The sequence below is a fragment of the Leptonychotes weddellii genome, chromosome 1, assembly GCF_054177405.1.
Source record: "Leptonychotes weddellii isolate Sample4059 chromosome 1, ASM5417740v2, whole genome shotgun sequence".
NCBI classification, from domain to species: domain Eukaryota; kingdom Metazoa; phylum Chordata; class Mammalia; order Carnivora; family Phocidae; genus Leptonychotes; species Leptonychotes weddellii.
In genome coordinates this window covers 69,907,479-69,933,930 of record NC_138369.1, presented here as the reverse complement: position 1 = coordinate 69,933,930, position 26,452 = coordinate 69,907,479, and the positions used below count along the sequence as shown (strand labels likewise).

Sequence of the window (26,452 nt, the reverse complement as noted above, 5' to 3'; positions counted from 1 at the left end):
AAGAGAGAAAGCACAGCCAAAGGAATAAGGATGAGGCATTTAAAGCTCCCTTCCACACTCCCACTGACAACTTTCTATTGCTTTTATTGGGGTTTGTTTCGTTCAAAATTTATGGTGTTCTAGATTGAGAAAAGAGATGCAGTTCATCCTTTATGACTTTGTGAAAAGTCCAGTGTGAATTAGCAACTCCTCTGATAATTGTTGAAGTCTACATTCTGATTGATTAGATGAGTGACCTACAGTGTGGTGTACACTCAGGATGGAGAGGAATATAAAACACATTTCTGGACATATGCAAATATTTGAGTAGCTCTATGGTTCACTACAAGAAAGCAATTTTATTTTTGACAGGATGAGAGAAGTGGTCTTTTAATGCAGAAATAGTAAACCAGCTCAGCCATACTACTGATGAAGAAATTGAGGACAAAGCGTGAGTCCACTAATTATTACCCTGCGGGTCAGAGATAAAGTCTACAATAAAATTTGACTTCCTTCAGCTCGTTTTCTCCACCACTTTATGATGCTCTCCCATATGCAAATAATTATTAATATAATGTCATCTATGCTAATGTACAGAAAGGTAGTTCTCTACATTAATTCGTATTTGAAGGAAGAGGACTTTAGACCACTTGAATCATTTAGCTTTGTGATCTGATTTTTTCAGGAAAGTTGAACATTACATGGGTATGGGGACAACGTATTAATTTAAAATTTAGTTGTAAGTGAAATTTAATGCCATGCGTGCTATGTATTGGTCCTGTGCCTTAGAAACTTACATGGGCACATCCACAATAAATTTGAATAATCTTATTTTTAAAAAAATTTGTTTTTAATTTTTTTTTTTTATGATTTCCTGTTCTTTTAATTTGCAAGTGAGTATGAACACTTGGTTAAATAGTTCTTTGGCAGGCAGATATGTAGCACCTTTCAAAAAAACCAAATTATAGCTCTGATGATAATGGCAGTGAATTATTGCAATAGATGAAGGGAAGCCTAATAGTACCTAAGGACTGCAATCTTTACAGATGTGGCAGGGATGATATAAATTGCCAAAAGCCAACTGTGTTTGCTTATGTGAATAGAACAACCACTCTTCAAAGATTAGGACCAGTGAGAGGAGCAATTTGTCATGAGTAATCACCTGTTTTCTCAAAAGAGAAATACAGTACCTCCCCAACGACTGTTTCCCATTTGTCTGGATGATCTGGAAGAGGTGCAGCATTGCTTTTTCCAGAGGCAGTTGGCTCCTGCAATGCATTTATATTTGTTTCAAATGAAATCAGAGATACTTTCTCTATCACTTCCTTGCCATGGGTGTGATGCATGGGAAGGGATATATAACCATAAAGTCAGACCACCCTTGGGGATTTTCAGAGCACCAATGCTGACCAATCTGAATTATTGATCTTTATTCATGAAAAAAGTTCCCTAAGGGAAAGGATATAGCTTTATAGCAGTCTGAACTGTAATAGATGTTGATCTGGTGTTGATAAATAATGTGGAGTGGAGGGAAGCAATTCACAGAAAAGCCACTGTAAGTTCTATAGTTAGGCTTCATCCTTTATTAAGTAGTGAGTAAAAGACAACTGATGATTACAACTCCAATTTAAGAGACCATTTAAACAAAAATGGTTCCATAGCAAAGTGAGGCAGAAGGGATTTAGGTATTTCTGAGTTTTCTCATATGGCTGATGGAGAAAATATGGCTGATTTGTTTGTTCCCAGCAAATCATTAAAGTTAGTAACACCTTGTGATCCAGGACTCTTTGCATCCCACAGGACCTGACTTCTAGTGGACTGGCGAATTCACTTGGGTGAAAATGGGGAAGAACAGCAAAAGCACATAGTAGTGAGATTGCATCAATTAACATGAAGTTCTCCAACAGAAAGAGGTTTTATCAGGTGTGAAGGTTGTTGGATAAGGATTCAGGCTAACTTATAGTGAAAGATCAAAATATTTGACAAAGCAGGAAAAAGGCAACTAAAGTTCAAATCTGTTAGAAGCTGGTCACATGGGATATAGACAGAGCCCCAAACTCAGGAGCAACTTTCCGTCTGGCTGAACCAGTAGAGTCTGTGAGTGAAAAAAAAGGAAACACTTGCTAAGACCAGAGAGTAGAGGTGTTGGTAAATGTGAAATTATCAGGTACTCTCAAAAAACAAATTTTAATACTAACCAACATGTTTAACCAGAGATGTGTGGTTTGAAATTCTTTTTACCAAAGACTAATGAAATACTTTTGTTTTTCTTATCTGCCTGCCCTCTTCCTTTTTTTTTCCTTCCTTCCTCCCTCCCTCCCTCCCTCCCTTCCTTCCTTCCTTCCTTCTTATTTTGTTGTTTGTTTAACAAAAGTTATATAAAACCAACTGCTTTAAAGATATGTTTATATGACAAATGTCTATATAGCTAGATGGTGGAGAAGAACTCCAAAGACCATATTCAATGTTGAGCACCAAGCACGCTATGGGTGTTTCTTAAATATAAAATGACAAATGCTAAATACCTATCTCTCAAATGGTTTCATCTTGAATCTTTTTACCTCTCAAAAAGGTTACTACAGTTTAGATAAGAGCAGTTTCAGGAAGGCCATACCCAGCCCTTCCCTATAGATTTAAATAGTCTTTACAAAACCTTTTCAAAAATATTTTTTTCTCTAAACCTAAATCATATAGGGTTGATTTGTACATGTTTTATCATTGCTCTAAGTTTGAGTGTCCTTGTTCTTATTAATGCAACAGACTGGCTGCATCGAATCCCATCATAGTGATAGGTATACGTTAGCTTTCTATGGGAAAAAGCAAATAGCCTTTATCACAAATTAAAGGCACAGCTATTTTTATGCCATTTGTTACCAACTTAATGATAACATGTAACATGGGATGGTTATAGAATTATTTTATATAGATTTTCTTTTTATAAGTTATTCTCTTAATCTTTCTAACATATATACAATATACATTTATTTATATATACCCCTGATAAATCTTGTTTTAAAGATAAAACATCAACTCCTTTCAGCCTTCCGGTGAATATCAAGGCTGCCAGTATTTCATAACTTCACTAGAGAAATGACGGTTAAGTGCATCTTACCAGAATTTTTTCAACACTCTATCCTTGGTCTGCAATCACCTCAGGTTCATTTTTCTTGTTTTACTAACATTTAAATATATATTAATTGTTTATATCATGTCAGTAGGAAATCTAAAAAACAAGAAAAAGCCCACAACAATAGCTAACATCTATCATCATGTTCAAAGCAGGAACCTTTGCCTAAGAGACAACCTTACTGGTAGGATATAAAGGGGATATTGCAGAGATGCAATATTCTCTAGGTTTTTTTGTTTGTTTTTTTGGGTATGTACTAACATGAAAAATCTTTACTTTGCATTATCATCTTAGGTGAGGATCATTCCTTATCCATGAGACAGAACAGTTGTACTGATTCTTTCTAAAAAACCCATGATGCATGGCTTTACCTCTTTTCAGATATAATTTCATTACAAAGCCTTCCCTCTTTCCAGCAATACTGCTTCAGGGTGGGGAAATAGTACTTTGTAAGAAATTACTTTTATTATTATCATCTCCCCCACCTCTGTGCTGAGCCCTGCACTCTTGTCCTCAATCTCAAGTCATCTACAAGCTGGATAGGAGGGGGAGAATGTGGACCAGGAAGACCTCCACAAAACCCTCTGGCATTTCTGTATTGTTTGACTGCTTACTGGCATGAAATAGTTGTTCATTCTACCTTTTGCAATTCTTTAAAACCTAGTGGCATAGATTGAGACACAGCACTATTGTTTTACAAGACATCTACTGTATCTACTTTTGTTGGGATAAATACCCAGTAATTGCTGTCATAGCAAGAGGACCAGCACGGGTACTACTATTCACAGTGTTGCTTTTGTTGTTGTCTTTTTTTTTTTCTTTTTGTTTTGTTTTTTGTTTTTTCTTTTTTCATATTATCTTAATCTACAGCGTAAATTATTATATATACACATTGGAACCAGTTAATGCCCTTACAATGTATAGTTGTTTCATAAAGCGGGAAAGACAATGCAGAGGGAAACAGGTGCCCAAAAGCACAGTCACAAAGGCTTCAGAAGTTCTAGATACCACTACAAGTCAATGCTGGAGATCACTTCTAAAACAATCAATGTTCAAGAGGAATGCTTTAATTTGGAGAAAATACCAGCCCCTCCCCCCCCACCCCTAGACCTCCGCCTTTTTTTTTTTTTTTTAAATAATCTTTTCAATTCACTATCAAAAGTCCTGGCTCTTCAGATAGACTTTAAACTATAAATAAACACTGCATAGTTCTCTTTTGTTTTTTTGTTTTTTGTTTTTTGAAAAATTATTGCAGTACAAGTACTCCCATTTGGAACTCAGTAAGGAGCAAACAGCACAGGAGTGTGGGCGGTCCGAATAGGTCCAGGAGCTGGCCGCAGGAGTGCTGGCGGGAGCGCGGAGGTCTGGAACAGTGTGGCCGCTGGAGCAGTTCGGAGACTGAAGGGGGAGTTCACGGCCACTGCCGCAGCGGCGGCCGCAGCTGCCAGTGGGTTTGGTAGAATCCGTGGAGCCAATGGCTTTGAAGGTTCTTTTGAAAATACTAATTTTACCTGCAAGGGAGAGAGAAAAAAAAAGGGGGCAGAAGGACAGGAGTTGGGGCATCTACCCTTAGAATCCAAAATGATGGGCAGCTTTTAAAATGTAGCAGAAAACAACTACAAAGATAAAATCACACAATAAAAATAATAGAAGTGTCAATAAAAATAATGGAAAGTGTAGAACATCTTTCCTTTGAAAGAGCTGGAAGATCACTTGAAGATGACCAACTTAGGATGTTGAAAAGTCCTCCAGGAAAATACCCAGGAACCTTATTTTATTTTTCTTCATCAATATACCTCCTGAGGAAAGTATTCATGTTGAGAAAAAAAAAAGTATGGAATCTTTACTCTACTCTACACATACACATTAACTGTCAGGGAATAGATACTTTAAAAGAGAGATTTATTAATGCTCTCAACTACTATTAGGCTATCCAAGTGTGTAAACTGGAGAGCACAGCAAGGTGCGAGGTATTAATGAAGAGAAATAAAGATAACAAAATTCCACTTTCAAGGAAGAAACTTACCTCCCCCCCCCCGAATCTGCCATGTTCTGCTTCCTCTTTGTGCAAATGGTGACAACATTCTCTCAACACTGCTCTACAAAACCAGTTCATTCTTTGGCTGGTAGCATTAGTAAGATGGCTGTTCTCACAGAAAGAATGTCTCCCATTTATGGAAACAGTAACATAGTGAGAGCTAGGAAGGAGGTTTTGGATGGTAACATTAACACAATTTGACTTCCCTGTTTATTTAAGAACCATTCACTTGATTGTTGAAAGCTGCATCTATGCTGGTCAGAAATAGCACTCAAAGTTAGGACTAGTGGTGCTGAAACATCAGCTCTGTGCAGAATTCACAGCCTTTCAATGCAGCTAAAATCGCTTCTGTACAAAAGAGTAAAGTGACTTCATTTGCATAAAAATGGGTGATGCTACTAAATTAACTGGGTCAACTCTTACTGAGGTCTCATAAGAGATGATTGCAGTTTTCCTTTAACTATATTTTCATGTGCCAGCAACACACAATAGCACCAATTATTAATAAGACCTATTTTGAAGAAAACAGATTTCAAAATGCACAATTCAGCACATACTATAGATCAGTTGTTCTTAACTTTTCATTGAGGCCTGGGTCTCCCTGATGAAAGCTATGGTCAATTCAACCAGGAAAACAAAAACAAAAGCAAAAAACAAAAAAACAACGAAAAACTCCACATGGTCATAAATATTAGCTTGAGATTATCAGGTTTCACAGATTTCCCCTAAATTCCTAAAAAAAAAATTCCAGGTCAGGACACTAATACTAGTGTGTTCACTATTCTAAAAGGTATATTTGGGGTAATGGGAAGAGGGCATCTCCCAGGAAGAATTTCCCCAGGCCTTAGATACTATTCTTGGTGTAAAAATTAAATAAAATCAGTCATGCCTTTGAGACTGTGCTATTCGAAATTCAAAACTGTTGAGGGTATCAACAACACCAGTGCTTTGTCCCTTGAAGATATTAAAAAGGAGATGTGAGAACTTGCTTTTCACTGCCCTTTCCTAAAATTATCCACTAACATCAAGACCAGATTTCATGTGATTACTTTCCTGACTCAAGAGTTTGGCTTTACTCCCTTCCCCAGGCTCTGTCATTAACCAGAGCCCAACTCCAAAAGATACAGGTATCTGACAGTGGTTAAACGTGGCAAACCACCCAAACAACTCACGAAACTAATAATTCTATTGTTGGAGTAGGGGTTGGACTTTCCAATCAATTGTTTGTCATGACTTAGATAACTTCCATGTATTTCATTCAGTAATTAACCCAAAAAAAAAAAAAAAGTCAAGTTCCGCAGACTATGGAACATTCAAGATCACTGTTGTTTGGGAATCAACGATGACACTCACCCCCAATGGATGTGCTGCCTTCTGTAGTTTGTTGTAAGGACTGTATTTAGGTTTCGGGGGCTTCCCAGCAGCTCTGTCTTTGTGCCTTCTACTGCTAATGTGCTATTAAAAGCAATTAAAAATGACAGCTTTAAAAAAAAAATCCCCAAACCCCCCTCATAAATATTGTTTTAACCTGAGGAAGGATATTAATTATTTTATACAAGTTGCAGGAAGACGAAAACAAAAGAGCATGCACTTTTGTCCTTGGATTCTGATGGCTTGAGGATATATCTTTTTATGCTACTCATTTTAGTTTATTTTTAACAAATAGAAGGCTCTTCTTTTCTCCAGCCTTTCTCTTTATTGCTGCACAAATCTCCTTTTTAAAAATGTACAAAGGAAAGGAATGTCTAAAGGAATTTTATGTGCAAATAAACAAAGATGCCCAGGCAGGCATGAATTTATTTCCATACTAATACTTATCCTCACATTTGTACAGCCAAATGTCAACCCCTAAAATTCTAAAGATAAATAACAAAGGTGCATAAAATGACTACAATATTGCACATATGGATATAAAACACAACACAATATGGGGGTTGGGCCTTCGATTGGCAACGTCTAACTAATCTCTTTGGAAGACTATTCACAGTAAAAGTGAATGCAATAGGATTAGTCATCCCTTTAGCAGGTGGCTGCAGAATTTAGAAATACAGTACAACACCATGTAATAAAGTACATAAAATAAAAGAATAGAACAGTATAAAATTAGTTATAACATGTAAATATCTAAACAAGTAAAAATGGAACATTGCAATTTGACCTTTAAAGAAAATCAACACTTTTGAGTGGGAAACCTGGTAGAGAAAAGACCTAATACCCCTTTTCCTCCCACTCTTCAGAAATAAGAATAGTACAAATTCACTTCAGACATTTTCTGAAAGGACTTAGAAAATATTACATTTTACTATTTCCTTGGCAACTAAAATAGGCATAAATAAATAAGGACAGTGAGTAGAAGATTAAGTGGATGGATGAATGGATGGATGGGTGGGAGAAAAAAACAGGAAAGAAAGGGAACATAGGAAGCACACACATTCTGCTCATCAGGATGTCCCCTATCTGTTGTTTTCATTTCTAGAATATGTGCTGTCTACCTGTTTAAGTTGTGTTTCCGAGTTGACGTGCACATCACAGATTTCACAGTGAAACGTTTTGTTTTGCAGACCTGTGTTTCCCTTATTAACTGGTCCTTTGCCTTTCACGCCCGCCCTAGGAAAGGCTTTGATAGTCCCACTTCCATTCCGGGCTTCTAGCATGGTTTTGTGCTTAGTACCTGCCAGGAAGATTTAGAAAAAAAGAAAGAAAAAAAAAAAATCTTAGCTAGTATATGCCTTTAAGAAATGATACAGTAACAAAATGTGATGTCTAGTTTTAGAGCAGTTCTTCTAGGGATTACCACTGAAATATGCTTAATTTAGAAGACAAGGTGCTCTGACCACTTTACATAACATTACTTAACTACTCATATTTTTACAATGTCCCACATAACAAACCGGCACCATTTAATAGAGCCCCTACACTCCAGAGTCCCGAGATGAAATTAAATGGGTGTGACTTCGTTTCATTTCCTCTTGATGCTAATAAGACATAAATGATAGCAGATGAGGAAGAGTGATTTAGTTGCTAAAGGTATATAGTTGGAGGTGATGTGTAACAAATGTAATCAGTTTAAACATGGTGTGTTTACAGAAGTGGCACTAATTAAAGACCCACTTTCGAAACAGAATACAAACAAGCTTTCTTGGCTGTCTTTTAGGTTCAAAAAGGAACAGCAAGAGTATAAAGATCTTGATGCCTGAAAAAAAAAAAAAAAAGCCCTATTAGGATAGTAAAGGTCACACTGATTGGTCATGTCATTTCAAATGTAAAAACAAATGACCAAGAAGATGAGTGGTGAAAGGATAAGCAGAGACACTATACACAAATGCTTCTTTTTAATAAACCAGTAACATCTGTGGACTCTCACTCAAAACTAGTGTAACTCCAGTTATTAACACTTGTTTTTTTTTTTAACTTTTTTTAACTACTAGAGTTCATGAATGGGAGTTTTCTCTCAAAATTTTGTTCACAATTTTCTTTTTCTTAGCATTGAATAGTTAATTCTTTATTTTTCTCACTTAGCCATATAGTTTTGCTAAGAACTTCTCTCTTGTCATCATTTATGTACTTTCTGCCATTCCAGGTGCTTAAATCCTTTTTAGTGGTTTCTCTTTCCTACTTGTATTTATTAGATTGTTATCAGCACTGGAAGCATAAAAAATAAGATTCTCAACTTCGGATTCCTGGACCGGCCTCCCAGAATCATGGACTATGAATGAGGAAAACACATTGAGGGGCACACTAGGTCAGTGCCAATCACCATCACCTTAAATAAGAGGTGATGAATACACAGAACAGGTTTACTGGCACGTTTCTCTCTTTCAGAACGATTGCAACTTCACTGAATCCAATATTAAAAAATGTATATTCCTGCAACATAGACTCCCCACTTTGAAGGTCATATTCTTATGCACAGCTATGAAAATGCTCATATCCCAACATATAAAGGAAAGAGAAAAAGGTCAACACCATGTAAGTAGACTGGAGGACTTGAAATGTGGAGCCTTAGCCTGCTCTGTGGTGCTGGTGGGGAGGCCTCTCTGCAGTCTGCTTTTTTCTTGCAGTTTGCAAGTCCACCCACCTTGCAATAGACACAAACACTTTTTACTCTGCAGATGGTGTAAGTCAGTGTAGGGCAAAACAATGCTCTAGGGAGCAAGATATATTTATTTATATATATACTTTGTGTCACAGTGTTTGTGTGTGTGTGTGCATGCTGCGTGTATGTGTCTAGATGGTTGTCCAACCTTCTTTATCCCAACAGGTGATTTTATCAAAATATTTCTTTTCCATGCAACTTCTTCAGTCAAACTGAGAAGAATTTCTGGGCTGGTTTGGCTTATCAATGCTTAAGAAGTAGTCATTAGGAGAATGACACTTATTCTGACTTTCTGGAGGGACTCTTGATCCACCCTGGTTAATATCTTTTGTTTTTTTAAGATTTCATTTATTTATTTGAGAGAGAGAGAATGGGAGACAGAGAGCATGAGAGGGAGGAGGGTCAGAGGGAGAAGCAGACTCCCTGCCGAGCAGTGAGCCCGATGCGGGACTCGATCCAGGGACTCCAGGATCATGACCTGAGCCGAAGGCAGTCGCTTAACCAACTGAGCCACCCAGGCGCCCCTCACCCTGGTTAATATCTTTTGTAATTGAGAGGCTTACTGTTACCCTAGAAGATGCTGAATAGAAGTGGCAGATAATCTTTGGACCTTAATAATAATAAGACCATGAACACTGACCACAGCTGACTTGCTTAAATGAATTTTTCACTCGAAACGTGAAACAGATGTCTCGATGAAACAAGTTTTACCTAATTCTCTTCCTGAACACAGAAACATGGATTAGACCTGGGCTTCTTGAAGGTAACTCCTGGGTTTTGCTCATACTGTATTCTCAGTGCCTGACACATAGTAGATACAGCTCAAGTATTAGATATTAATAAAGAGCAATGAACGGATATTTGTAAAGAGCATTGTGAGCTCAGACTCAGGAATGGTAGCAGTCAGAGATTGCCTCCATTAGCTGTGTACATTTCTTTGTGCCTCAGTGTCCCCAGCTGTGAAAAAGGAAATTATCTGCTCTACTGAAGTGTTGCATTAAATGCATTTATTGTTTTAAGGATTACTTTTGGCACTTCCATATGCTCTCAATAAATTTTAGTCAATTCTCTTTTTCTTAACAGTGCTGGTTTTGTTTAAGCAAAAATTTGGAAATCTCTAAATCCTTTAGAAGTTAGTAAAATCTATCCTTTGATAACTGCCTTTTCTGTATATTAAAACTTAGTGAGGGATAGAATAAGCTCTGTCTAGGGATAGAAAAGCTCGAATGAGCCTAGTGAAAAATATCAAATGTTACCACTTCAAGTTATTGCCAGAAAAATTTACCCAAATTCATAATAAGCATTAACTATAAAACATTTCAAAGTTTTTTTTTAATTATATAGAGAAAACCATCAAAATCAGCTAAGCAAAGCATTACTTAATAGAATGTTTTGGGGAGATTTCTTTGAAGAAAAAGACAAAACATTTTTTTGTATTATCTGTGTCTATAACATACAACTAAAAGGAGACTTCCAGATCTTTTGAAAAGAGTATGTCCTCTTAAGTTGTTTTAAACATTCTTAGACTGTTTTGTGAATCATGCTAGTAAGCTTAGAACTACTTCTCTCAAATTCTAAAAAAAAAAAAAAAAATGCAAAGCAGGAGTGCTCATATTTAAATCCTGCATTCCAATGTTATGGAATATAAATCCATTAACTGCAACTTTAGTGAAAAATAAAGAGAGAAAGCAAATGAAATAACACAACTAATCCCCAAATAATGTTAGCAGCAACTGTGGTCATACTAATAATCATGCCATAATAATTCATCCTTACAAGGTGCCATATGGCCTCTTAGCTCCATTAGAGAGAGACTGAGAGAGAAAGAGAAAAAGAGACAGCGAAGTCCAAAGAGGACAGTCGACTTGCCCAGATTCACGTAGAATTGTTATTTGCGGATCTGAGGTAAAAATGATCTGATCACTTCTAGCTTGTTCCATTGTAACATAGAAGAAGAGGTGGTGTTTGATGGAAGCTATAGTCTCAAAATCAGTTTATGATTAAGAATATATTTTTTTGGGCACCTGGGTGGCTCAGTTGGTTAAGCGACTGCCTTCGGCTCAGGTCATGATCCTGGAGTCCCGGGATCGAGTCCCGCATTGGGCTCCCTGCTCGGCAGGGAGTCTGCTTCTCCCTCTGACCTTCCTCCTTCTCATGCTCTCTGTCTCTCATTCTCTCTCTCTCAAATAAATAAATAAAATCTTAAAAAAAAAAAAGAATATATTTTTTTAAGATTAAAAGAAAAAACATAAATGCACAAGTTTACATTCAGAGCTACAGGTCTTATTGCATGCATAGAAGGTGTTTCTGAAGGGGGAAAAAAAAAAAAGAGAGAAATACATAGAATCACAATTTAGATGCAAAGGACACATCTCCCCACCCTACAGCCTGGTTGCTTCTGAACAAAATCAGCCTGCAAACCTGGTTCCCTGAAAAAAGGCCCAATCTTCACGGTGGCTTCCTACCATCTAGCTCTGAAAGAAAGCAGAGAACTCTGCTAGTGATATTGGAGAGGAGGGGGTCAGTGTGGAGGGAGTGGAGCACTCAGGCAGTGATTGTGGTCTGCTGTGGGTGCAGGTAACATAGGATCCATTACAGAGAATTAGAAAATAATTAAGTGGACTAAAACAGACAGTCGGCTTTCCACTAGCACCATGAACTGGCAACTCTAACTAATGTCCGTGATAAAGGACTGCTTCCCAGAACACGATTTGTCTATATTCTGTTTTTACTATTGAGATTTTAGCATATATTAAATTAGCCCATTGTCTAACTTATTCTATACTAAACATCATATGCTACATGGAAATTAATTTGTAGACCTCTCCATTATACCGTGGGCCACAGACACACAGGAATTCAGCTACGGGCTCTTGTTTCATTAGCAAGTCCGTAACAGTTTGAAATCATTCAAGCTCACAAAGGCTGCAGTTTGTGCATTCAACCCCTGCGGTACTCTGTATTTTTAATGTAAACAGTAGATCATAAATGAACAATGAGATGATAGCACCGTGATTGTAAAGATGAAGGCACAGAATTTGAGCTAACTCAGTTCTGTCATCCTATCTGACCACTGGACCTTTTTATGTTTGAAACAGTGAAACACAGTGTGAGCCAGTGTCACGGCTTTGTTTGGCAAGTTCCAGTTGCCCACGTTGGTAACTGCCGAATGATGCACACGGCGCTGGCTGCTTCCCTTCCCTGTTCCCTCTTCCCACTTCCTTACCTGTGCCCCTGGCCTCCCCTAAAAGCCATTTGCTCTCAAATCCTGGTCTCAGAGTCTGCTTCTAATGGAACCCAAACTAAAACACACCACACTAATCCTATGATGAATCCTACAGCAGATATTCTTTTCGTGACAGGCAAGTGAGCCTACAGAGATCCTCTCTCCTTTACACCCCCCTCCCCCGGGTTTCCCCACATGGGATCCTAAGGGAATGATGCAGGAACCAGTGCACAAGGGGCAGTTGTTTGAATATGGGAACGACTGCATTCGCCATCCACACGTAGAGGACGTCCCAGACACAACACGCCTCCCACTGGGGCTTCAGTTACAAAGAAGAGAGCTGAATCTGCAGATCAAAAATGGTGCACAAAGGGGGTTAAAGAGAATTTACTTGTGTATCTTCACTTCTTCCTTTGCCACCTCCAGTTCTGGCCCAATTGGCTAGTGCAAGTCTCGGGGGAGGCCTAAAATAAGCACCGGGCCTGGACGCTGGAAAAAGATCTCTGATGTAGGAAGAGAAATGCAGGGATAAAGAAACCAAGCTTAGACGGAAGGGGGGTATAGTCCCCTGAGCAGGCTGAAGGTTTGAAGGGGACACCCCTATAAAACAATTCCTGTAAGGTTTCACTGCATTTACCACCTTAAACTCCCAGATAAGATGGTTAGAATAGTTCTCAGCTCTGCCTGCACAGTACTTTTGAGTTTTTTTGTTTGTTTGTTTTTGCTTCTTTTCTTTTCCCAAACACTATAGTTTCTAGGCCTGGATGTATAATAAATCAGAATCCCTGAATATAGGAAATATATACATGACATATATATATATATATATATATATATATATATATATATATATATATGACAATTACTTTCTACACAGATGGCTTTTTAAAAAATAGAGGATAAACACTTTTAAGATATTTTTATTTTTCTTTATTACTTGTCTTTCTATTTTCCTTCTATATTTATTTCTTTAATTAAAATATTTAAAATTTATATATATATATAAAGTGACATGGGTGGATATGCTTTTAAAGCTTTGTGGGCATTTCTGACACACAAAGCAGAGATGAGGATTGTAGAATTGGAATATGAAAAATGTTGACCTGATACGACATAATGAAATAACTAATTATTTGCTTCTTAATCAGATGTTTCTGACAAGAATTCAGGAAGGACATCTAAATTCTTGATAAATTAACTCCAGCCTCAAAGGTATGCTTTATCTGTCAAAGCTGATCCCTCCTCAAAATGAATGTGTTTCTCTCTCACTCTGCAGAATGATCAAGAATTCTTGAGAAATAAATGGACTTTCAATGATGTTTTTGCTCTCCAATTATCTGACATTCCTGAATAATGTAATTGCATGAGTAAAACATGAGGCATGTCTGAACAGTATAGATTCTGACTTGGGGCCAGATCTTTTTCTGTATTTCTCAGCCTCTGAACTGATGAACTCCCAGACGGTGACAACTAATGTTGCATGCGGCGGGGGGGGCGGGGGGGGAGGAAGATATGTGCTGAAGGCATTGCTCTCCATCTGCAACTACTCCCTTAGCACACTGAAGTCAATACTTGAACATTACCGTGCAGCACAGTGATTGGCCAGTGACAGCCGACATAAAGCTGCAGTATTAACCCAGGGTATGATTTACAAATGATTCTGTTCCTATTGTAATTGCTGACAGGGTCCTGGCAATGAACTTGGCCTTTTAAAGGAAATCTAGGGCCAAAGGGCTGGCTAAAATCTCAGGCAGGATATATATACAATTATTTGTATCAATATATCGATATAATCTAGATTTTATTGATAGATAATATAGATATAGATATATAGATTTAGACTCTCTTTTTGTATTTACTTATCTAGATAGATAGGTGTAGGTATAGATATATAATATCTATGTAATATCTTTCTATACATACAAATATACAGTAGATGGATAGAATTGCAATATATTGGGGAAGCATTTCATCCTGGCTTATCGGTATGTCCTGTTAAGATATGTCAAGTTTAGTGTTTTATTAGAAAGACCTAAGTTTAAATCATGGCTCAGCCACTTAGTTGGTCATATGCCTTGTCTGAGCCTCAATCGAATAGCAAGAATAGTATCTTTAGGTTGTCACAAAGAGTAAATGAAATATTACATGCAGAGAACATACCTCAGTGGTTGCCCATAATAAGCACTTTCCGTTTAACTGTCCGGGCGATATAGATTTAGCCCAATTGGCATCATTTTGCCATAAAAACCATAATGGAGAGGTTTTAGCTAAAAGCTCATGGAATTATGGAACCAAATTCTGCAACTATATCATTGAAAAAACTTCAGAAAACTTCATTTAGAAGCCAGTGCGTGGGAGTACATAGCAGTTTCGAAATCAAATAAATGCAAAGCTTATACTTCAGAATTATATTTTACTTTATCTCCTAATGTTTAATAACACCTGTGCACACACACACACAGACACACATCCATAAACACAAACACAAGCACATCAAGGCGCAGGAGCCCTGCAAGTCCTCATGTAAATGACACTTTGCGTGTCATTTTTATTTTTTAATGGTTAATGACTTCCATGTAATAATTGCCAGTTTTCCGCCACCCCTTTGTCCCCTGCTGCAAAAGATACAATCCATTCAGAGGAAGATAATTGCAGAGCTGTTGAGACAGAAAAGAAATCACTGCATCTCACCACTGTTGTGCGCCTCCAGCTGCGAGGCGGAGTTGACAGCAACCTTGCATAGCGAACAGTAAAGAAGCCGTTTTGCCTTTTCTTCCTCAGTCTCCGTGGAAGGACATGAGCTATTGCCAGTGGCTGTCGTGGGGCTTTTTTCCACTTTGGAGGTGATCTCAGTTGTCATAACACTGCTTTTGCGAATTTCCACAGTTGTCGTTGATATTGCTGGTGTCCCTGCGGTACTGTCTGCATTCCAAATAGCATAGGGAAGAAGGGAAAAACAGTGGTATTATCTTTCCCTATTTAGAAATGTATCACTAATATTACATTCTGCTGAAAATGATAAGAGCAGCCAGCAATTGCTCCTTGTCGACCATGAGTCAATCATCTCATGAAGAAATTCGCATAGATGGCCACATGTAGTTGCCTATATTGATATAAACCATGCAGACGATTCTGAAAAATACACCCCAATACACTCACATTTTTGCTGCGGGGCAAATAAACATACCAACAGATTTCTCTTGTTAACATATGGCCTTAGTAAAATAGTCTTTACAATGCATTGTACATTGTATGCATCCATTTCTACACAGATGGCTTTAAAAAATAGAGGATAAACACTTTTAAGATATTTTTATTTTTATTTATTACTTGTCTTTCTATTTCCTTCTACATTTATTTCTTTAATTAAGATATAAGTACTGATCCTTTTCTATAGGCTTGTGCAAAAACAAAAGAAAAAGAAAAGAAAAAAAATGGAACTCTGATGACATACTGGTTTGTTCAGGGATCAACAATTTAGAAAATCACTGTCCTATTTACAAAGAGTCATATATTCAATGCCAGGTACAAAAACTCTGGTCTGGCATATTTATTAAATGCATGCTCTGTACCAGGCTGTGTTCAGAGAGTTTGTTACACAGTATTCCAACATCAATGGTCACTCTACAAGAAACTCACAGTCTGGTCACACCATGTTAATGTCACATCATCGTTTTAAAAGTCTGATGACCATGAAAGTGTTGATGTACTGGAACCCTACAACCCTTCTGGCTCCGAAGTCTGATTCTAGATCTGGAGGGGTCAATCTCTAAAGCAAAACTCCTTTATCCTAACTTCACTTGGGTACACACAGCTCCCATTCCGAAGACGACAATTACCAATTACTGTTAGCAATGCTTGCCATATCCAGTAACAAATTGCAAGGGAGCTCTAATGCTCCTATCCTTTCTACTTTTCTACTCCTTACTCTGCCTCCCAGCTGGATGGTTCTTAACCTCCTATTCAAAATATTCCCAGGCTGTCTCTTTAGCCACACCTGCTCTTGGAACTGTTTTTCATTCCAGGTGCTGCCATGGTCATTAAAGCCACACTGAAAAGTTCATAATAAATGAATTAGGCAGTGGTTATAAGGGACAGTGGTCTGCCTGCAATGAAGTGTTGTCCTCATAAATGCTTGCTTCTTATTAGATTATATTATCAAGAATTGATTGCAGTTACAGGATGCCCTTTAACTTGGATATCTCCTTTGATCCAGATATAGAGGTGGGACTTTAGATGAGATTGGTATGGCTTCTTTCCCAAATACAGCATCAGAAACACTAGTCAATAAGAAGAGAAATGGGCTCTTGTTGAGGGCTGTTGTATAAAACAATTCATCTGGATCTTATCTCCTTTGCCTGACACTTCATACATGTTTAATCACTTATTTAACTGCTAAGATCCTCGAGTAAGCCTACTTTAGTGTTTTGAAGAATATCCTCCAACCATGTAAAGAGTCATGCTGCTCATCAGTTTTTCATGACTAGAGAAAAATAAATAAAATTACTCTAATGCCAAGTTTTGCCACCAGAATACATTTATTCCCTTGAACATTGACAGGTCCATTTCCTGTTTAATTTTTACTTATCTCTTGAAGTGCCAATGTTAAAATATCAGGTAATAGCAAGAAAATATTTCTGAGAACCTAGATATGGCATCAAAAGCAATGACTACTGTAAGATAGTCTAGTAGCTATTCATTGCTCCCAACAAACCAGAAATGATTGAAAGCATATGCATATGTGTCTATGAATAAATAACAAATGCCCAGTTAATTTGCTAAGTGTTTTATATACATAATTTCATTTAACCTTCACACAAACTTGTACAAATGAGGAAATTCCAGAAATTAAGGACATTTCCCAAAGTCACAGAAATAGAATATGGTGAGTCAGGGCAAAGTGTTTTATAGATTGAAAAAAATCAGGGATTAAAAAAAAAATGTTGTGGATGATACTCTTGGCCATGACTGTGACACATGGTAAGGTCACAAAGTAAGGTGACAAACAGCAGTAGGCAAAAACTACTAAATTGGTCTTACAATCAGCTCCATGGGAAGTGACAACCATAAATATAGGTATATTTAAACTTTGTGTGGCTACATGCTGGAGCCAGTGTGATACTCTGGCTATTTATTTCATTTAAATCCAAGTAAGGATATCCCTAGTAAAACCCTACTTCTAACAACTTTTCCTCTGGATTGACTATGTTTATCTTATGTCTTGATCTGATAACTGTGCATAGCATAGATCATAGTAATCCTAAACCAACTTCCCTGTTTACAGTGAAATTCATAAGAAAAATATAGAATAAACAAAACCATGGATCTTCTAATCCCTGTGACAGCTACATTAGTATTTTTTCTAACCTCAGAGGATAATTAGATAATTTAGACCAAGGATGCCACAAGATTAGAAAAGCCAGATTCTCTATGCCAAGGGCTTAGTGAAGTACTAACATTTCTTAAGGCAAGTTCTTTGCATGAGATGGGTTTAGGGGAATTAGTATCAAAACGCTTAACTTCTGGCCCTTCTGCTTTGGTGCTTTAGACCTCATAGCTGAGTACAAATTTGTTTTTTTTTTTTTCACAATTTCGCAGTTAATTTGAGAGAAATACAAACAGTTATATTTTTCACTTTAAATTTAATAATAAATCTTGTATCCATAGGTAGGATTACTATTAATTTATAACAGTGGATTTTTCAGTTACTCTTCATTTATCAGTGGTGAGGGAACTTTTTCATGGAAAAAGTAAGGTAAGTATGCTTTAAGATTATGCCGTATTTGAAGAGAATTAACTATGTTATACATTGCCTAGAAAATTACATCTAGCCAAGAGATTTTCCTTAATATGGTACATTAGTTACCAATTATACATAATTCTTATCCAACCATAAAAATAGAATCTTCAATGGGTGTTCACATTAATAGCATATATCTTTGATAAGATGTGAGATGAATTACCTCTATATTTCCTCCCCCAAACTCACAACCCCTGTCTGACCATGGGAAAAGCATTCAACAAACCTAAATTTAAAGACATTTTATGAAATTCCTGACCAATAGTCCCCAAAGCTGTTAAGGTCATCAAAACTAGGAACGTCTGAGAAACTCAAATCTAGATGAGTCTAAGCGGACATGATGTGATGACTATATATAATGTGGTAGCCAGGTTAGGATTCTGGAGCAAAAAAAAAAGGGACATTAGGTAAAAACTTAGGAAATCGGAATAAAACATGGACTTTAGTTAATAACAATGTATCACCATTGGTTCATTAGTTTTGACAAATGCACTATGACCCTGTAAGATGTTAACAGTAAGGGCAAACTGGATGCAGGGTAAACAGGTGCCCTCCGTAATATTCTTGCACCTTTTCTGTAAATCTAAAACTATTCTAAAATGAAAAGTTCATTAAATTCAAGAAAAACAGAACTATAACCAGTCAACAAATAGTGCATCATGACAGTTACCTGGTAGAATCATGATCAAAAGAGATCTTAGCGGTTTCATGGTATAGCTCTCTTAGTTTTCAGATTAAAAATTTTCAGTAGATTTCTCAAGGTCACATAGTGCTCTAGGGTAGAAACTGGGACTTGAAAGTGCATCTCCTAATTCTAAATTAAGTGCTTATTATCCTGTGTTGCAATGACTCATGTATTCAAACTTGATTCCATCAACATTTATTAAGCAGCTATTTTGTGCAAGGTTCTATATATACTAAACCACTGAGGGTGAGAAGGCTGATAAATATCCATCATGGTTTATGAAGACATCTCATGATGACTTGAAATGATAATAATAAAGTTAAATCTTTAATCAGTTTTATGCATTGCTATATTCTTGCACTTACGCTTGGCATGAGAAAGATACTCAAATATTTATTAAAAGAAAACAGTAAGTGAATGAATGAATAACAATTACAACTAATGATTATTGAATCACTTTTAAAGCATTTAAAAAGTGTGAATTCATTCAATTCTCATAGAAACCTAAGAGGGGCATACCGTTTTTATTCCCATCTTGAGAAGAAATTGAGGTATGGAGAGATTTGGGAACTTGCCCAAAGCCAGAGTTGCCACGTGGAGCACAAGAATTTCAACTTAGTCAGTCTGGCTCAGAAGCATATGCTCTTCATTTATTTTTTATTGCTAAAATTTTGATTTTTTTTTTCATAAAAGAACTGACTATATTCTCTTCAGCTAATTCATTTTTTTTCCTCTTCAGCTAATTCAAATTGGTCATGATTTATTACGCATGTTTGAAGATAGCACCTTAAAAATTTGACTTTAAAAGAAACTAAACATAGCCTGAACTAGCGTCAATCATGTTTGTCCAATCATCCATTTATGCTGAAGTATTAAGTTACTGGAATCCTTTTGGGAGGAGGGAGAAAAGAAAAATCAACAGCTCTCAACCTCTTGTGCAAAATGGTAAAAGTAAGCTACATGTCTTACTTTTCTTTTCGTTTCTTCTTTTTTTTTTCTTTCTTTCTTTCTTTCCTTCTTTCTTTCTTTCTTTCTTTCTTTCTTTCTTTCTTTCTTTCTTTCTTTCTCTCTCCCTTCCTCCTTCTTTCTTTCTCTCTTTCTTCCCTCCCTCCCTCTCTCTCCTTTCTTTCTTTTTCCTTTCCTTTCCTTTCCTTTCCTTTCCTTTCCTTTCCTTTCCTTTCCTTTCCTTTCCTTTCCTTTCCTTTCCTTTCCTTTCCTTCCCTTTCCCTTTCCTTTCCTTTCCATTCCTTTCCTTTCCCTTCCTTTCCTTTCCTTTCCCTTCCTCCCTTCCTTCTTTCCTTCCTTCCTTCTTTCCCAAAAGTTGGGAAACTGGAATAATGATTCACTTTTCCTAATGTTCCCCAAAGGTGAACTCAGATTTCTTTGCACTCTTCAACCAATGACCCTCTAAGAACAATATATATCACAGGGAGTCAAAAATAATGGAGGCTATTCAGTGGGAAGAAAAAGGTTTGAGATGGTTTGGTCTGTATTTCTGGGCAGTTTTTCTGCTGGTATCCTGTAGCAAATATTCATTATTGCAACTGCCAGTATTTGGATTTGGCATCAAAACAGATTGCTAATATTTTGCGGGATGGGGTTTTAGTTGAGAACAAAAGAAAACTTGTCAGTATTCAGAGTGGCCCATTTGTGGCCCTCATCCTTGTGCAAAAACACTGCAAATACCTTTTAAAAATCCATAAAGCATAAGAAAAGATTCCAGAAAATATCAATGACTTGAATTCCAGATAACAAAACAGAACAGCCAAGTTACATGGTCTAGGTAAGAAATTAATTCTCCTAGACACAGACCTCATAACCCAAGTAGGACAACCAGAGCTGAGTTATTTAAGTTTCCTCTCAGGTGGTAGGAATTAATATTATGACCCAAAGATGCTCATCATGTTTTCCTGTAGATTAGAAACTCAGAATTATATACAATTTATGTCCTTCCTCCATGTGTGAATTTAAGTCTCACCCAGGCTTGCGAACAAATGAGCAGAACAGCTGCTTCCTCTTAAATATGCTGACATTCTGAAGTATAAAAAGGTGCCTCGTGACAAAAGTCACAAGATTTTATAAATTATTACTGGTGGATTCTTTCCTATGGATTTAATTTAATTTAACTAACATTTATTGAGCATAGTACCACACCGTTAGACCCAGGCAGGAATGACCTCTGCATTGGGTACTGTATTTTTGAGGGCTCCACATATCACAAGCCATTGAAACAAATGTCTATTTTTTGATTTTGTTGATCTTGTAAAAAAGTTTGTTTTTTAATATTTTTATTTATTTGTCAGAGAGAGAGAGAGAACACAAGCAGGGGGAGTGGCGGGCAGAGAAAGAAGCAGGCTCCCCGCTGAGTAAGAAGCCTGATGCAGGACTCGATCCCAGGACCCCGGGATCATGACCTGAGCCGAAGGCTGAAGCTCAACCAACTGAACGACCCAGGCATCCCTTGTAAAAATGTTTTTAGAGAGTTTGATAACCAATTGAGCAAGTGAGAATGATAGGAACGGGAAGTGAGAGCTGGAATGGGTGCCTCAGAGGCCAGCATACAGAGTCAGAGCTTACAAATTTGTGTGGGTATGTATGTGTCTGTATCTGTGTGTGTGCATGTGTCTATGTGTGTTGCCAGGAGGGTGGTTCAGTCGGCTAAGCATCCGACTCTTGATTTCATCCCAGGTCATGATCTCAGGGTCAAAAGATTGAGCCCCTCATCAGGCTTCATGCTGGGTGTGGAGCCAGCTTAAGATTCTCTCTCTCCCCCTCCTTCTGTCCCTCTCCCCAAGCTGCTCCTGCTCCTTTTCTCTCTCCTAAATAAATAAATAAATAATGGAGGGGGTAGGAGATCACAGCCTATATCTGGAAACCAGAGGAAGAGGTTCGTTTGTTCATACCCGGCTACATGAAATCACCTAAGAAGACAAAGTCCTTTCCCCAACAAATTCCCTCCCTCCCCTCTGCCGGGATGGTATAAGAAGGGCTTCAAACTGCCTAAAATCCTGAGCTTACAAAATGAGGGTGGGGAGAAAGGGTACCTCCCCCACAGGCTACCTGATTTGGGTGGGTCCAATCACCATCCGAAAGTCCTGGCTTGGGGAGCAGTTTTGCCCTGCCCTTGCCGATCTGTCTTACCACTTGATAGGTCTCAGGTCTGACACAGGTGAGTAGATCTCTTATCCTTCAGGTTACAGGGGCTAATCCCTGGGGTGCAGGCTGTGGGGCTGCTAGGTGAAGCATCAGGTAGAAAGTGTCAGTATTTACCTGGATGACATCTGCACTCTGGTCTTGGCCCTGAAACTTTTGGGCTGGGCCTGAATGAACCCTCATGTCAGACCCTGTGCTACTCACTGGAGGTGAAGAAATAAACATGGTATAATTTGTACACTCAAGAGTGATTTGGTGCTAATACAATGAGGGAGAGAGGGCAATGGATTTTCTCTCTTTGAGGAGGTTGAGCACGAGGAAGTGCCACCAGGAAATATTAAAAAAATAAGTTGTACTTCAAACTTTGATTTTATCATGCTTCCAATGGTGCAAGTGGCATGCAAAAAGTGATTTCCTGTACTTTTTAAATCACAGAGCATGTTCTTGTCCTACAGTGACCTCGATGAATCTCAACGTCCAATGAAACTCTTAATGATTGAGTAATTCTTTCTGCCTTTACCACATTTGAACTAGATTTCCCATGTCTTGCACATATTAGAAATTATAGAAAGGCAAGAGATTTCAAAAACTCACAAAACAAAAATATCAAACTGCAACTTTTGATGCTTCTCAAAGCTGCCCAATCTATGATCTCTTTGAGGCAATTATATCAGGAGTAGATTCATACATGATAATGATTATCTGTTGAACATGAGCTCACTTTATGCCATGTATATAACATGTAGATTAGGATGTAAATTATTTTGATGAAATGTATTTAAGATGGAGCCTATTTCTTTTAAATAGGTGATTTAACTTTTGGATTTGCCTCTTGAAGCCAGGACCAATTAGTTTCATTGGGAATGGCCATTTTTTAGGAGCATCTATGATTTGAGAGGCTAATATTAGATTAACTTTCATAGGATAATTTATCAGAAATTTAGGTTATTCCTACCACTGATTAGAATTTTGGAGTAATAAGCTAGGGAATGAGGTTGCCAGGTTAGCATATAGTTGCAGAAGCCCTCAGAAGGAAGTGATGATTAGGACCAGAGCAAAGAAGGATTGACTTAGGTTGGGCAACTGTAAGTGCAGCTAATGAGGAGGAGGAAGGACTGGAGGATGAGGCCAAGCAGGAGGGACACCAGAGGTCCCTGAAGCTCAGGAGGCTCAGCAGAAACTGTTCATCCCCCTGAGGAGGTAGGCAGTTTGGAACAGTTGGCCAACCAAAGCGGAGATCTACTTCTATCTCCAAGCCTTACGCCTCCAAAATGTCCTTGATCTCAAAATGGACCTCTCTAGCTTGAACTGAGATCTCATCAAGTAGAAACATGTAAAAAACTAGGCAATAGTCACACACACACACACACACACACACACACACACATACACCAGGGAAGGCAGGAGATGTAAATGAGTGAAGCAAGGCCCCTGACAACGATAGTATTAGCCGCTGTGGTAAACTGGAGAGCACGCAGCTCTGTAGGAAAGAGGTAGTTCATTATACCACTTCAGTTAGTTCCTGTCATTTTAGAAACACATCTCCAGTTTTGCCAGATGCTTTATTATTTTGATAAAAGCCAAAAAGTTTTATGTAAAATTTCCAAATTATAAGCATTAGCAACTCGTGTGTGTGTGTGTGTGTGTGTGTGTGTGTGTGTATGCGTATAAAATCCTGTGTGGGCCAAAATCTTCCCTGTGTTCTCTCTGAGCTGTGGACTGCCAGTTTTGCAAGGTTGTCTAGGGACAACACAGTGGCTGTGCTTCCAGACACCGCTCATTTCTACAACGGATCAGAGACTCTGGTCCTATGGCTTGACTTAGGTTCTTCCTCAGAAGACAAGGTCTCTGCTTGAAGGAAAGATAAGCTGATTAGAGTTGGTCTTTTTTTTTTTCTTTATAAGACAATTTGCCTTCATTCTTTTCTTTCAAGTCCACAAGAAGGGGCTGGTTCTAGAGCAGAAACCCTGGCATGTCTTATCAGCTATGTATCAGGTTCATAACTTAATATCTCAGTGATGTTCTTGATTGATAATAGTCACCTCGACAATCTCTATCAATGTCTCACCATGTTGGAGCCTTAGTTTCTAAAAGTCAGGGGGATATATTATACTCCTTTAGTATATATACATACCCCACAATACAACTAGAAAGAGCTTGCTAGATATTTTATAATTGATACATATAGAGACTGTTGTCAGTAAATTTATTGTTAGGCATTTGCCTTTCTTTCAAAAATTGAGGTCATATCCCTGTAAGTCACCAGACTGAAAATTGGCATAGCAATAAAATAGCAAATCTCTGACCTGCTAACCTAAGTTTTCATCCTTATTTTCATCTTTTTTTTTTTTTAAAGATTTTATTTATTTGATTGAGAGAGAGAGAGGGAGGGAGAACACAGAGGGAGAAGCAGGCTCTCCACTGAGCAGGGAGCCCGATGTGGGACTCGATCCCAGCACCCTGGGATCATGACCTGAGCCAAAGGCAGACACTTCACCGACTGCCCAGGCGCCCTCATTTTCTTTTTTTTTTTTTTAAAAGATTTTATTTATTTATTTGAGACAGAGAGAATGAGAGAGAGCACATGAGAGGGGGGAGGGTCAGAGGGAGAAGCAGACTCCCTGACGAGCAGGGAGCCTGATGTGGGACTCGATCCAGGGATTCCAGGATCATGATCTGAGCTGAAGGCAGTCGCTTAACCAACTGAGCCACCCAGGCGCCCCTGGGCGCCCTCATTTTCATCTTATAACTCTTAAAACACTGCTTCTTTCACTCTCTTTTCTCTATGCTCTTTTGGCTCTCACAGCATCCCACAATGATGAAGCCAAGAGGTTAGAAACTTTTGTGCATCAAAAATAATCCTCTTTCTGGAAACTCAGTGGTTGCAAAAATGCGTTCTATTTCAGAATCACCTGGAAGTTTTCATAAAACAGATCGTTGCTTCCCTCCCTGAAGAGTTTATGATTCCTAGGTCTGGGTTGGGGCCTGAATATTTGCTTTTTTAACAAGTACCCAGGTGTTGCTTACTGCCACTGCTGCTGGTCTGAGGCCAGAAAATCAAGAACCGCAACTGGCAGATCTGTCAACTAGGTTAACTCAGCTTTAGAGCTATAAAATCACTTAAACAGAAAGTCACTGATGTAAAAAGGGGAAACGAGGGGTCAAGTGAGCACTGTCCTGTTTTGCTTGTGACTAAGGGAGTTCCTGAGACAGAGCTTCCAGTACTAGAACAGGGGAAGGCCTGGAAAGTCAGGGCAAACTGATCACCCTATAAGGGAATTCAGGATAAATTAGGAAGCAACTCTTTAAAAATATAGATTTTAGATACTACCTAAAACAAGCAATGAACATTTCTATTGAGAGAGAGATTTTTCTGAGATATATGTGACAATAAATGAGGGAGGATGGAGACACATTCAGATTGTTGAAACAGAGAAACCTAACTATGGGGCTTAATTAGTCTTCCAAGTAGCAGTTAAACCAGGAGCTCTTTTATAGGAATATAGTCTTCTCTCTCTACTGCACAGTCTGTACATTTCCAAGGGAATCCATTTCTTAGATTGCTCATAGGACGTCTGCTTCATCCCTTCCAAACACAGATTAATCTAAAGTCAATTCATTCAAAACTAAGTTAATCAGAAGGTAGGACTGCTAGGACTTGGTGGAGTCCATTGAGTGGGTCTGGCCACTGTACATACAATTGTAGGCACCAAGAAGAAGGGATGAATTTTGTCAGAATTTGTGAACTTTCTGATAAATTCTACAGAAGGGGAAAAAAAAGGAGACGTCAAAAAGAAAATCAGTTTATTTCAAAGCTATTTTAAGTGACTTGGATGCCACTAGATTAGGAAGCTTTTTAGGCTTCTAAAGGAATAAGAAAAAAAAAAAAAAAACCTTTCCAAACCTATGAATGGCAATCCCCCTGTTCCAAGACTTCCAGAGGGAAAAAGTGTTACATGCCACAGTAACAGTTCCCATTTCATCAATGAGAATGTCTGTATATTCAAAAACTCGATTTGAAATTGGGCAACAGTCAAGGCATGCTTTTTCAGCAATGGACTTTGGTAGTTTGTCTGCTTAATATACATAACAATAGTTTTCTTTCTGCCCTTGTGCGTTAGGTAAAAAGTAAGGATTTGCCTTGTGTCCTTCCATAATAGCTAACTATTAAAAATTATGACATGATAAATCATGAATCCTGAAAGCTTTTACTAATTAAAAGTGAACACAAAGTGAGAGAGAACATGCCTTCTGACTAGTGAATTTAGAATGTGTAGAGAATTGGGGACATGGAGATAGTTCCACCAAGCCATCCTGTTAGGTAGCCCATAGGATAAAAAGGAAGTAA

The 26,452-nt window shown here is 37.9% G+C and overlaps 1 protein-coding gene across 1 annotated transcript in view; it reads right to left on the bottom strand.

Annotated features, from left to right (window-relative positions):
* Nucleotides 1–3,900: 3,900 nt before the first annotated feature.
* ZNF385D (zinc finger protein 385D) overlaps nt 3,901–26,452 on the bottom strand; it is a 750,122-nt gene continuing 727,570 nt past the window's right edge. The window contains exons 5-8 of the mRNA XM_081829883.1: nt 15,158–15,433; nt 7,637–7,815; nt 6,498–6,599; nt 3,901–4,617 (exon numbers count right to left, since the gene is read on the bottom strand). Of these exons, the coding sequence (XP_081686009.1) occupies nt 4,384–4,617; nt 6,498–6,599; nt 7,637–7,815; nt 15,158–15,433 (791 nt within the window). The 3' untranslated portion in view covers nt 3,901–4,383. The remainder of the gene's footprint in view (nt 4,618–6,497; nt 6,600–7,636; nt 7,816–15,157; nt 15,434–26,452) is intronic.